The sequence below is a fragment of the Lepeophtheirus salmonis genome, chromosome 13 (assembly GCF_016086655.4).
Source record: "Lepeophtheirus salmonis chromosome 13, UVic_Lsal_1.4, whole genome shotgun sequence".
NCBI lineage: Eukaryota > Metazoa > Arthropoda > Copepoda > Siphonostomatoida > Caligidae > Lepeophtheirus > Lepeophtheirus salmonis.
This window is the reverse complement of record NC_052143.2, coordinates 2,570,166-2,584,547: the sequence shown is the minus strand read 5'-3', so window position 1 is coordinate 2,584,547 and position 14,382 is coordinate 2,570,166. Positions and strand designations below refer to the sequence as shown.

Genomic DNA, 14,382 nt, shown 5'->3' with positions numbered 1-14,382 from the left:
TAAGTAGACATGATGACCACTTCAACAATAATTATTACTTCATTTTTTTCTTTTTCATATAATTTGAGCGCAATAAGTGCTCTAGAGTTTCTAGATCTTTGCATTACGGAGCATTCTGGAGCAAGGTCGAACATTCTGAGCTTTAAAAGGAATAGGAAAACATTATTAGTATTGATTTTAATATTTTAAAATTAGGTATTGATTTGTGCTTTTTACATGAATTATTTTAGCTACTTTTTTATTCAATCATTATTATTATTTAATAATGGTTAAATTTCGTACATACTTTTATGTACGTTTGGGAATAAACACCAGAAATATCATATTTTTCTTAGATCATTTATAGAAATTTGAAGTGTATCTAAAGAAACCTTAACATCAATTAATTAACAAATGTGTTGAAATTAATTATTGCCTGATTATGATAGAAATTGAAATTTGAATCTTCAACAGATTCTTACGTTTTTGGAGGTTGACCCTACGCATGCATCTACATGTGTTTATGTAATTCCATTCGAAGATCCTTATGATCAAACCGATAAAAATAGGGATAACGAAGAAATAATTGAAAAAGTTCGCAATTGTCTTTGAAAAGGTTTGTTGACCTCCGATACTGAGTTTTGTATTCATCATCAAGATGACTTTGATGAAAATGAAAAATCCAACTTCGATTAAACTCAGCCCATGTTTATAAAAAAACAAATTACAAGTACATTTAAACATAGATGTATATCAGATGTTTGTTTTTTTGTCCCATTTGTAGGAAAATACAACGAGAAAATCATCGTTCAACGGACAATCGAAATCTAAAACAATTAAAAATTAGTCCTTGTCCAAATATATAAATTCAAAGTAAAATTACACCATATGAAAAATCAAAATTTTACAATAACACATATTGCAAACAACAAAAACTCTACGATCCCTTTTGGAAAGTTTCAATGCTCTTTCAAACCATAAATGGAATAAATATATGGAGCGCATGAATATATTTGTGTGAATGAATCGATGGTCAATTACTTTCGAACCCACAGTATTAAAAACTACGCCAAATCAAAGCCAACACTATTTTGGTCTAAGATTTAAGTTTTAGCTTCATCTTCCGGTGAGCTTCTTCATTGTATTCCTTATGAAACCCCAAAAAACGATAAAATTGTTATGAATTGAGACAAAGGAAGGATATTTTTATGGACTAATTGAAAAAGAACAAATATTCAAAGGTTTTCATAGATAACCTTTTTATTAGTTTTGACCTCATGAACAACTTAAGGGTTAAAAAAGTTGGATTACTAGGTACTGTCAGATCCAAAAGACTCAATTCAATTTCCATCCCATCCAAAAAGGAATCAATGACAAGAGAGGAATAGAAGGACGTTTTAAACGATAATGATAAAGTAATCATTGTTTGAAAGGACGCGCAGACCAGCTTATTTTGCAAACAATTTTGTTGAAAAAGATCTAATTAGAATGTGCCATCAATATTTCAAAGATTAGATGAAAAAATCTTGAAGTAAATCAACTTTATTTCTCCTACATTTATAGTAAAACTAAGAAGGGGTTGAGCTTTTGGATAATTTGTTTTCAAACTATGCAAAGAAATGAAAAAAATGGTATTGGTCTTTAAATGTGAAAATTGTTCATGCATGACATTTTTATAGAAATAGTAGTGTAATTTTAAATTCAAAGGAGAAACCAAAAAAAAATTAAAAATTGATTAAATACGAGTACGTACAAAATCCAATCATGATGAAAATATGGAAACTATTATTGTTCTAAACTTAAAGCATAAACAAAGAATGTATCTGTACTTTAAGACAATGTAGGCATCTTATTGTCAAAACAAATAAACGAAATGTTTGTGCATCTTATTCGTCAAGATGCATACATAAATGCAAAAAGTGTGACGTAGGTTTGTGAACTAATAGTTTTGAAAAATGCCGTATTCAACACTTGTAAACTTGTAACTTCTTTGTAGACATTGATGACAGTGTTCTTTTGATATACGAGCATATTCTTAATGTAAGAAAAATCGATGATTGTGTTCCCCCTGGTCTCCTATATCGTAAATACTTGTTTTTTTAATTAAAAGTTGTGCAATTAACTTAAATCTAACACTCCACTTCTTACCTTAAAATTGAAATACACGAGTTAAATGTTCTCCTAATTGTTTAGTATGTAATTAAAGATATTCCGGACTTACCTAAACGACCCTCTATAATATTAATCAGTGATCTATAATCTAACATTCATATTTATAACAGTTTTGTTATTTTTTCATCAAAAAAAAATATTTTTTTTTTGTTAAATATAAGACCCAAATTCGATATTTGTATTTATATTTCCACTATCCCTCTCCTGGAGACGAGTTGGAACCTTTATCAAGTCCCTTTTAAATGTAATTTGTGGATTTTACTTTTAAGACCATGAAATATATTCAAACAATGGCATATATGTTGTATGTTTTGTTTAAATTTGACAAGTCTAAAAATTCAAACCAACTCTAAGAAATGAAGGGAAAAGCAGAAAGCCTTGAACTCTCCCTGAACCCCATACCTACGTATAGTTGAATATTGAATGTTGGTTTATTTTCTGAATGTGGGGGATACTTTTTTTTACTGATGAAAAGAGTAAAGAATAGAAATGATTAATTATGCTTCGAACTTTAAGGACATGCTGTACTTTTTTTACCCCAGTGAGTGATCATTATCTCCTTCATTCATTACTTTTTTCTTTTGTTCATGTGGACTTGATTTGCTATTGACAAGCGGTTGGAGAGGAAAAAGGGTTTTTGAAGAGGGGTTACATATAAAGATTATATGGAAGGAGCCAATAGTTATTTGTAATTATTATTTACAAAATCACACATCTAAAAACGAAAGGCAAAAAAATAAACCCACACATTTTTTTATTTTTTTTCTAGGAAGTTTAAAAACGGCTTGTTCACCCATATGAAGTTTTTATGTACATATATTGTCCAAGACCTAAAATATAAATAAACAAAAAAGTTAGGAACAGCTATTTTTCTTTTTCTTTTAGTCTCCAATATTATATTCTATACAATAACTACCTACAAATGTACAAATTCTTTTTAAAGTTTGTCATATTTGTGAACCAAAACTTGATTAATTAGTCTCTAAAGAAAGTTTTTCTTCTTTTTTTCCCAACAAATTATTTAGTCTTTGCGAGTAATTATATTTTAGAAAAATATCAGCTATTGAAAGTAAAATTGAAAAACAATAGCAATATGTTTAAAGAACAATCAATAAATTAAGCAAATACAGCATTTTGGTTATTTCTTTCCTAGTTATATTTGTTTTGTAAAAAGTGTCTCATTGTTTACAAAGTATCAATATTTGAATCAATATCCAGTACATATTTATGATATACTCCTGTTGACAAAGACATTTTCAAAAAAATATACCAACATAATTGACCAACTCTTTAATAAAGGCACCATTTCCAAGAAACGATTTTAAACAACCTCATCAAGTACGTCACATTATTTCATTTTTTCAAGGGTGGATAGTTTATTGTGTGTTTATTGGAGTGGAATTAACTATCCATTAAATTTCTTTTGAACTCATTAAACAATTGTATCTCATTGACTCTTATGGATCCATGTAGACTTGTGTAGACAATGGAGGTACTTAGAAAACAGTTAATCTTGTGAATTTAATGTTTGTAGCTTACAAATGTCTGCAGAAAAAACATGAATAACTCATTGAACAAATATACACTGGTATTAAGGTATACCATTAAAAATATTCATTAGGGTGGATTTTGTAGAAATTTCATAAATTTTGATGACCATTTACAGAGCCAACATCTATGCTAAAAAATAGGAATATTACCATATTTATATCCATAAACTAAATAAATGAGACAAAATTAATTTAAATCATAACAAATATACTTCTTCTTATACTTTCTTGCACAATACATAAAACATGGAATGGTATTATTTGTTTCGAGGATTAATGAAAAAATTATTAAAATTTCATTTCTTGGTAACCAAATTCTAAAATAAACTAATCAAAGGTAAATACATAATCGATAAAGTCAAAAGTCCTTTGTTGCTGAGGGTATTTAAAGAAAGAACGTAAATTTCAGAGAATTCCTCGTAATCATCACGCGGATGTTGTTTAGAGACTTTTGAAAAACTGAAGTGCTTCATTTCACCTTTCTTGTACCACAGTCATAATTTTATCAATGAACTTAAATAAAAGAGAGTCAATTTTTCTTTCAAAAATGCTAAGAAATATTTTGAAGACGGATACTTTGTGGGATTTTGACGTTAATATCTTCAGGTCTTTTAATATATGTGTCAGCTCATCACTGTGATGACGACATGGTGCTCAGAGTGTTGGCCGCCCTAAGAACTGTTCAAAACCAATACAAACAGCAGTAACATGGCCTGAATTAGAGGGATTTGTGTCAACCCCCCTAGATACAATTGATTTTTCACATTTCCATACTTTTCTCAGTTTTTATTTTTCCTGAACGTTTGGCAGGGCCTGTTTTGTCAGATGGAATCCCAAAGCGCTTTGTTCATATCATTGATTGCTCAAGTCAGCCGCTCTTCATTAACATTCTTATTGGTCAAAGTATCTATTAGTTTTGAATCCAACAAAAGTAATTCAATTTTTTTCAATTGGCTCTCTTAAGCCATTGAATAAATATTTCTAGATTAGTAAGGACGTATTTCTTACTAATTAAAATAATATATTTTTGAGAAAGTGCAAATTTAAAAAAAAATAATATAGAACATATAATTCTTGAAAAAAAACATTATTAAATGTTTATCATTGCTTGCCAGTATAATATAATTAATTTGACCATGTATTATAATATTCTCATTTCAAAATGCTTAATGTGGGCCTGGAAGAATTTGATCAAATTTAAAAACTATTTCTTACGGTGTGTTTTTATTATGAAAAAAAAATGAAAAAAAAACACATTTTTATCATACCGCTAAGGGGATCTGATGCACCCTAATATGTATTCATTCTAACGTAATAAAATACTAAATAGAAAAAGATTTTATAGTCATGTAATGAATTAACATACTCAATTTCATTATCTGAGTGGAGAGTTTTTTTATTTAAATGTATAGATGATTCTTATGACTATTAGTTTTAAATTTTCTTTTTGACATAAACGAATAAAAAAAAAAGGGGTATGGAGTAATGATTTAAGAATAATTTTTTTTAAATCGTAAATTACATATATTTTAGAAATATTTACTGGTATTTTGAAATAATAATTTCATTTCCATGTTACTATCCACAATTTTATATATTTTATATTTCATTTGAAATTATAAATTATTTGCTTTATACATCAGCCATTGAGGATTAATTTATTATAATAATTGGGATAAATTGTTACTGCTATGTGCTAAATATATTATTTAGTTTTGATCATATGAATAGAACTTTGAATTGTAGGGGATTTTTTTTTTATCCCTAGTCTAATATTTGTTTTTGTTTTTGCATATAAAATTCTGCCTATTTGATATCTTTTTTTACAGCTTAACGCTCAATAGATTCAAATATAATAATAGTATTATCCTTTTCCAGATTTTACTCACAAATTTAACATCAAATATGGTTTATACAATACAACTACGAGCAGGCACAAATAGCATCTATGACAATGAGCGCTTATACAAAGGAGAGATATCCCATCCACAGCGTCTTCATTTACGAATTAATTGTGATACTATTCAAGCTTTCTCCGTTCTAGAGGCCGGAGACACGAGTGGAGAATCTGGGAATTATAAGGAGTTGAGTACTGGGATTTTGGCCGGATTTGGATTGGTTGTCATTTGTATCATTATTGGAGTTGTCGTTCTTATTTTGAAGAAGTAAGTTCGAAAATTTTTGCATTCGTTCTTCAATGTTATCTTGTCCTACATATCATACATATAAAAGAGCCGCCAATACTTTTTTAATCATAAAAATCATTTTCAAAATTACATATTACTATAGTATTGAAAGTAGAATCAACATTAAGCAAACATAATGAGAATATTTTAGAAAATATTTTAATCAAATTGATGTGTTCTTCTATAGACTTTTAATTAAATGAATGAAAAAATAAATTGAAAATCAAAATATTTGTAGTAGGTTTTCACTAGAAAAACATTTAATGAATATTTACTTTTTGAAGAAAAAAATAACGTCATCATACGCCTATATTATTGCAAAAATTAAGTACATTAATCTCAAGTAATCTGACAAACTATACAAATATTTGAAAATGTATAGTACGTACTAAGTGTAGATTAAGTTTTCTGACAAATCAGATTGGTGAAACATTTTTTTACTTATCTCTTAAGCATCTACATTTTGACACTCTCTATTTTGAGATACCTTATAAAAATCATATTTTATTTAAGGTGGAGGCCTTTGGCCTCCATAACACAATTCCACCTGCCTTGAAGTAACTGCCAGAACTTAGTAAAGGCCGAGCTAAAGTTGGAGCAATCCTTTATTTGTTATCTCCTTTATAACATTCAAATTCAGAACATGTGTAGCACTGCCCCTGTGCCATATGCCATAACCAAGGGGATTGAAGTCAGGTGAGGATGAGAGATAAAAGTGCTATGGCTTATAAAAAGCATTTAAATCCAAAAAAATATGGTTAACTTATGTATTATAGGGAGGAGTAAGGTCTACTCTTCCTACAAAACTTCGATTTAGTTGACAGGGATAAATGTAATAACGTTTACAAATTTTGCACACTGTGTCATTGATGCGCATAGTGTCTGATATATGAATGCAAGTTACTTTCTGTATATCAAAAACACTTTGGGACATTTAAAAACGTTTTTTTTTGTAAGCAAAGAATATGAAGGGGTGAACAATTATTTTTTACACGTCTTTTGAATTGCGAATTACACTAACTCTAAAAAAGTGGGTCATAATTAAATTTACACCTTATATATTCTCTTGAATATCCCCTTATATATCGCGCTTGAGCACGATTCTATTCTACCCTTTTCCCAATACACACCATGTAAGAAAAAATCTATTTTTTCAGTCACTCCCTCCTTCAATGGCTCTTAAAATATATTGTAATTATCTAAAAGAAAAATCATCTAGAAAAAATTACTTACTACAAATTTTATAGACGTTTAAAGCTTTGTATAAATTATATACTTATAGATATATATATATGTACATTTTTTTTACATATATTATACAGTTAGCTATTTTCCTTAATTTGTTCAAATTAATAACCGTGAAAGTAGGGTAATACCCTTGTCTTTGTCACTTTTTCTTCAAGTAGTTTTTTTTTTTTTTTTTTTTTACATTATTGTACAAGGAGGAGGGATATTTTTCAAGGATAAATTGTTTAAAATTTGGATATTAAGGACTTTTTTAAATGACTCTCTACAAATGGTATGTATCGCTATCATTTGACTTGATAAAATGGGTTTACTGGGAAGTATGAATGTAGTCGGTGAGAAAAAAAAGGATTAGTGAGGATATAACTATTTGAATAAAATGTAATTGGGAACTATTTTTACTACGTTTCCACAAATAAAGACAAAAAAGACCAATACTTCTTTCTAAAATTAGGGGTGTTATAGTATAAACAGAGTTAGAACTCAAATATTGCAGTAAATTGATAAAATAACAAAAGACTTGTTTTTTGGAAAAGGAGAAAAGAGAACTCAAAGCAAATTCGTGATCTATTTAAATACATTATGTAGCTATGTTATTCTTTAATATGTCCTCATTTAGAAGCAAAAACTGACCCGACATGCCAACAAACAGATTGTCATCTTTTGACGATGAAAATGGTGTCGATAGTGTAACACACTGTCATGAAGACAGCTCGGAGAAAATCCAAATTTGGATGAGAGGTGTTGAAGACATTCTTTGCCAAGATATTGAGGTCAGGGCTGGAAAAGGGCCACATGGAGGCAGGCCAAAAGTCTGCATATTTTTGTTGTATAAGTTTGAGTTCTTCTTGACTGTATGTGGCTGTAATAGACAGCTGGATGTTATAGGTGGTCTGGATGAACATACCAACGATCTATCAAGCCTTCTCGACCATGAAACCTTGTGCTGAAGAGATCGTACACACGTTGCCTTTATTTTATGCACCAACATTTTAAGACTAACATACAACTTAAATTTGGTTACAGCCATGGATTTGTTGCATAATGAAATCTTGTAACTAAAAATAATTGGGGTATAATCGTAATTAAATATTATTTCAAGTTTAGGGTATTCACTCTTAATAAATATCTTATGTATCCCTACATAGCCCAATAGTCGGATATGTTTTATAAATTAAATTGATCAAGAGTTGAATACATATTAAAAATTAATTTAATATAACATTTTCTGCTATATTTATTATGTTTATCAACATAAAATGATGCTTAATAAAGAACTTATAGCAAACCTACAAATGAATATTTACTTATAATTTTACCTTCTAATTTTGGAAAGGTATATTAATTTTGAACTCATGTACACTCAACAAACGGACAGTTATTAGAAAATTTGATTATTTTTTACGATTAAACATTCAAAGAAATTCAAAATCCAGAAACAAAGCATATTATTTTGCAAAATGTATTATTATATGAAGAAAGATTATATATATGTTAATTTAATTTTAAAATTATGAACAATTTATTGTAATAAAATGTAAATGATGCAAAAAGGACATATAGTTCAACTAAACACCTGTAATGCCCTTATAAATGAATTATATAAATTCACCTTTTAATTTAGAAAAAACATAGATTAATTCTGGATTTTTCAAGACTAGTCTATTTCTTAAAGTCTAAAATTAACTATTTGAATTCACAGTATTTATATTTTTATAGAATTTTGTGAGACCACAAAATTAAGATATTGGTTTTAGGTGAAATTATTTGGGACAACTGCCCAGGAAATGATAAATCCGACCACTTAAATATTGTCATGTCATTAAATTAACGCTTAGCAACTTCTTGGTAGCTATAGTGTTTGCTTTATCCGAAAAAAAATATTTTCTACTTTGTTTCTAATAATTTAAGGACTTTAACATGTGTTCTAAGATTTGCCTGTTTTGACAGATAATATTTTTCTTTTTTGTGCAGCACTTCTATTCCTTTAAATAAGGTTATTTTTTGCCATGTAATGTTATATCAAACCATTTGATTAAATCCCTGTACTTGAGAAAAGTTAGGTGCGTCGATTTTTCCTTCATTGGGAGATAACGACAGCTATCCATGCAAAATCCAAAGATTGGATTCATCACTCTGTATCATAGACGTTAGACGTGTCATGAAAGATGTTTTTGCGCTCCACATAATTTTAAACAAAAAGAGAAACCTGTCTCACCTACTCTCAATATTATACAAAGGCCAACTCTTCCACTAAACAAACCTCTCTGATCACAACACCATCTACTTCCCAAAAACCAAATAAAATTATTTTCAAAAAATTGTTTTTAATGAAGATCAGCTGGTCTCTGGAATTATATACGTCTATGATTTTGCCAACAAATTAAAGCAGACCGCAAGCAATTTTTAGTTGATTCTTTTTTTATATGACATATTTATGTATATCATATTTACATTTAATATTGTTTTTTTTTTGTTTTTTAACTTTTACAGTATTTGTAAAACTTTAATATTATTACATTACACGCATTACTCTTACTAACAATGATGATTTTAATCTTTTATAACCATTAACTTTAAGTCAATAGTCCTTGGTTTTCGCTGCTGTTGTAAATGAATTATTTTGAGTTACACGAAAAAACAGGGAAAATATAAATTATTGGCCACAGTTAAATCCTTTAAACTATTCATAAGTACAATTTTTTTACTTTGGTATCAGATAAAAGACGATTCAAAGGACTTACAAATGACACATCATCAAATTGTAATGATGAGATAATGGTAAAAAAAATTTGAAACCGAAATTATGTCTTTAACTTCAATATGAAAAAAGTTATGACCAATTTATCATCCATAGTCTTTTCATCCCTTTTTCCCCCTAGTATTTATTTTATAACCTACACCAAAATCTAAAGTAGCATGATATATCATTAAAACAGCACAACTTTCTTAAACATTGCAAAAATTGAATGAAATTTGAAGGAACTACAGAGTACACTATTGTGCAAAAGATGTTACTTTGAAATACATGCAATTAAAAAGAAAAGAAAAATAATAAGATAAATTACTTCCATGAAGATTGACGGTGCTATTCTCGGGTTTTAATTTGTATGTTTCGCATAAACAAATTCCTCAAAAACTTTAGAAAATTTTAGATAAACAAATTGATTGGGTTCCATTTGGTCTTTTGTTAGATCTGTTATAGTTTATATGTAATGTTCACGAGTATTACTAGATTTATCTTTTTTTCGAGCAAATAAAGGACTTAAACGAAGTAACGTATTAAAAAAAAATTAAATTTGTAGAAAGCTTAAGAATTTATGTATATTAAATATAAATAACGTCGAATTAATTTTCTCCATTTAATTAATGAAAATCCATCATTTCTATGGGAATCCCCAAAACACTTATAATTTCCACGCACGCCTAATCCAATTTTTTTCGCATCGTAAATTGGCATTTTTTTACATACTTGCATTGATTTCATGATAATAATTTTTTGACTAAAATACACCGCCTAATTAATTTTTTTTTCGCAACCACAAAGTATTTATTTATAAATATTTAGATGTACAAAAAATTAGAAATAAACTCATAAACGGAAATTTGTACTGCTCAATTAATTTCAAGTAAATGACGCTTAAAATAGCCTAAGATTCCCCAAGCATTGTCAAAGATAGTTTTTTTCATTATCCCAGCAGTGACGTGACTAACTCTTTCTGTAGGGAGGGGAAAGGGGCTTGAGCTCCCTAAAAGTTTCTGAAGGCTCCCCAAAAATATTTACTTATATTAATAAATTTAATAAACCTACTTATTAAAGTAATTATATAAAGGTGTTGATAATTTTTAGGGCTAAATCCTCTAAATAATTAAAGTTAGCAACGCCTCTGGTCCCGAGAAGATAAGCAAAGACATACTTTGTCTTCATAAAACTCATTGCAGTTCTCTTTTTTTATGCATTTATCATCTTTACTTTAAAAACTTTTCCTTATAGCTAAAAGAAATGGTAATTTCTTTTCATCAAGAAGTATATCTTTATGAAGTAGACAATGATATTAAATATTCATCGCATTTTAAGAGCTGCACATTTATTTGGTTGGATATGCTTTTTACTTATCTAAATAAGAATATATGTACTTTAAAAAATAAAACAAATAAACAAACCATAAATAAATATAAAACTATAAAAAAACCATGAATTTTTAATATTGGTTTGTTTTTGTAGCTCAAAGTAGAGAGACTTCATTTTATTATGTAGATATATGATGAAAATTTATTGATTTTTTTATTTTACTTACATTCTATAAAGAAACTTTTTCATTGTATTTATGAAGGTAGATTTTGGCTCTTCCTTTATTTTGTATCAGAGAATTATAAATATATTAATGGATTATTTTTAAAGTATGTGGATACATTAATGTATTGTGGTTATAGAGAGGAAATGATTGAAAAGAGTTTTCCAAAGGATAAAAAAGTTTTCATATTTGGCATTTAGAAGGCCTATAACAAATTAAATATCACTTTGATGTCAACAAATAACAAAATAAACTTTTTCGTTTTTTTTTTCCTTTAATCATTTTTATTCTTTTAATTCATTAAAAAGTAAAAATTTGCAACTTTAACGTTATTCCATTTGTATTTAAAATAGGTTAAGGCAAAAGTAATTTTGTATTTTTTGCGTTATTTCAATACTTTATAGGAAGTTTTACAATCATCCGATTTAAGCCAAATTTGTCTTGTTCTGTTTGATTTTGTTGACAACGATAATTCATTATGCCCTTCCTGCAGAAGCCCTTATCCCTATTGGCAAAAACTCGTACAATCAATTTTCATTGGCCTCTATTGAAACCAAATGTGTATCCGCAAGCGCATTAGGCAAAAACAGGTACAGGTTGTATTCACTTGGTCCCAGGTCCGGGCTGAAGGCTGGATGCATAGGAACTTCCCATACGAGCTCCCAGATCTTCTGCCACGTCATTAAAGATGTATACCTGTACAACCTGGGGTTGTCATGATGAAACACAATTCTTTCCCATTCTTGTGCTGGGCACTTCTGTTCGATTGCCAGTTTCAAACGGTTAGTTGTTCATAAAGGGAGAATTGAGCGTTTGTCCATAGGAGAGCATCTCATTGTATATTATTCCCTACCAATATCACCAAAAATACAACATCACCTTTCTGACAGTCAATACTGGCTTGGGCACAGTCCAGGCTGTTTCATTGGCCTTCGACCACGATCTCTATCGCTTGATATTCACGCAAGTGGTCCCTTTTTCACAACCTTCTTCAAAAATAAATCGGTTTTTTTAATATCCAACACGAACTGAAAGAGTATTAGTCGAGTATTGTACACTGCATTCTTTTTGGTAGCCTTCGAAGCACCTTTTCCATTTCAGGTAATGAAAATGTAAAAAATATAGTGAATTTCTTCCTTTCAGACCTTCATACCCCACGCACGTTAATTCACGACTGAACCGTCCAAGCAAAATACTATATTTGTAGTATACACTTGCACCTTTATAATGCTTTATCGTATGATCCGATTTGACCAAAAATGAACAAGATCAACTTAGTGTAAAAATAGAGCAGGAAATACGAAATTACTCTTTTCCCAAATAATTTAAATATTTTTAAGTAAAGGAATAAACAAAAAAGATAGTCAGTCTACTTACTGTTTAAATGTACCCCTTCTCATTTGAAGAAAAATCAGAACATATTTTTAATTAAGACAGGAATTTCAATCTTAAAATTTAACGAAATATCAATATATTATATTAAATACTTGTGCATAAATAATTTATGCATCCTTCATAATTGTCTGAAATCAAAAAAAAAAAATATGAATTTAATAAATAATTAGAAAAAAAAATTATTATAACTTATTTTATTTAAAAAAATAATTACAGATTTGTCATTGGTGTATCAAAAACAACAAGTCTGAGATATTAATAATATCACTTTTTTTGCAATATTTTCGTTTTCTTAACCATCTAAATCTAATTAACCATTAAATACCTATATTTTATTTTATTTCACTTGAACTTTCTTACATAATAATGTATGTGATTGTAAACAGAAAACAACAATTATAATTCGCCAACGCAGAACTTTGCTTCTGACTTATACATTTAGAGGTCTGTTGATCCGATTGATCCGATCAATTTGTACAAAATCACATATCATGTTAAAGTACTGTGGTTCTAGAGACCGGTATTTGTCTTAAGACTACTCTCGAGACTATTTTGATGATATTGGTCTCGGTTCAGGCTTTATATATCAAAGTATAGGTCTTGTATCTAATACACTCGGCATTGGTGTCAAATAGAAATACTGGTCATGTTTTCGTTCTTGATTTTCATCTCGAGCTTTATAACCTCGGTCTTGACGACTTGTTCTCGATACTTATATATGTCACGGGAATAGATTTCAGCCGATATTTATAAATAGAAATTTTTTGACCTGCAATTACTGAAGAGAAAAAGAAGGGTTTATGGTAATATATTCCCTTAAAATTACCATTTTGAAATGAGAGAAGGACTATGTGTATATAGGGTATACAATGTCGTGCTTCCGAGTAGTGTCCACAGCTAGCGTTTGTTCTCCAAAAGCATACATATCCTGAGGACTAGACAGAAGCTGCGAGACAACAGCTTTGAGAAGCAGCTTCTGTTGATGTCAAATAAAGAGCTAAAAAAAGAAATGCTTTATCTTGAGTCTAAAATAATAGTATCATAAACAGGCATTACTCTCTTAGCTTTACTAATTTAATGTGTATTAGATCAATTAAACTATTTCATCTAATAAATTAGTGACTGAGCCTTTGCAAATAATATTTTTTATTGGTTATATTCATTAACAGTCGTTATATGAACGCAACAAAGCAGCATGTGGTTCAAAAGTTGTTAGAATACTTTACGTTTGTAGTACTTTAAATGTTATGTTAATTTGCCTTCAGCTTGACCTTTCTTATTTCCAATCACTAACTTCTTCATTTTTAAGAACTGTACACGGGCTTTTATATTGAATATCAGTATGACCAAAACCATACATACGAGCCAAGGAGACACTGGGCTCCCACTTTTTAGACTGTAAGTGTAATAGTTATACATTTAATAAAATTGTAAGGTTGCGTGATTATGACACATTGTCCTCTTAATCAATATCCAGATAAAGATTAGGGAATATTATAGTAAAAGGAATAAATAAATAGTCTTAATCCTCGGCAAATTACTTTTACTGTCTTTCATTTA

The 14,382-nt window shown here is 28.9% G+C and overlaps 1 protein-coding gene across 1 annotated transcript in view; it reads left to right on the top strand.

Moving 5' to 3' along the window:
• LOC121127656 (putative receptor-type tyrosine-protein phosphatase mosPTP-1) overlaps positions 1-14,382 on the top strand; it is a 290,744-nt gene that overhangs the window by 231,796 nt on the left and 44,566 nt on the right. Inside the window, exon 7 of the mRNA XM_071892815.1 lies at positions 5,580-5,866. Within this exon, the coding sequence (XP_071748916.1) occupies positions 5,580-5,866 (287 nt within the window). The remainder of the gene's footprint in view (positions 1-5,579; positions 5,867-14,382) is intronic.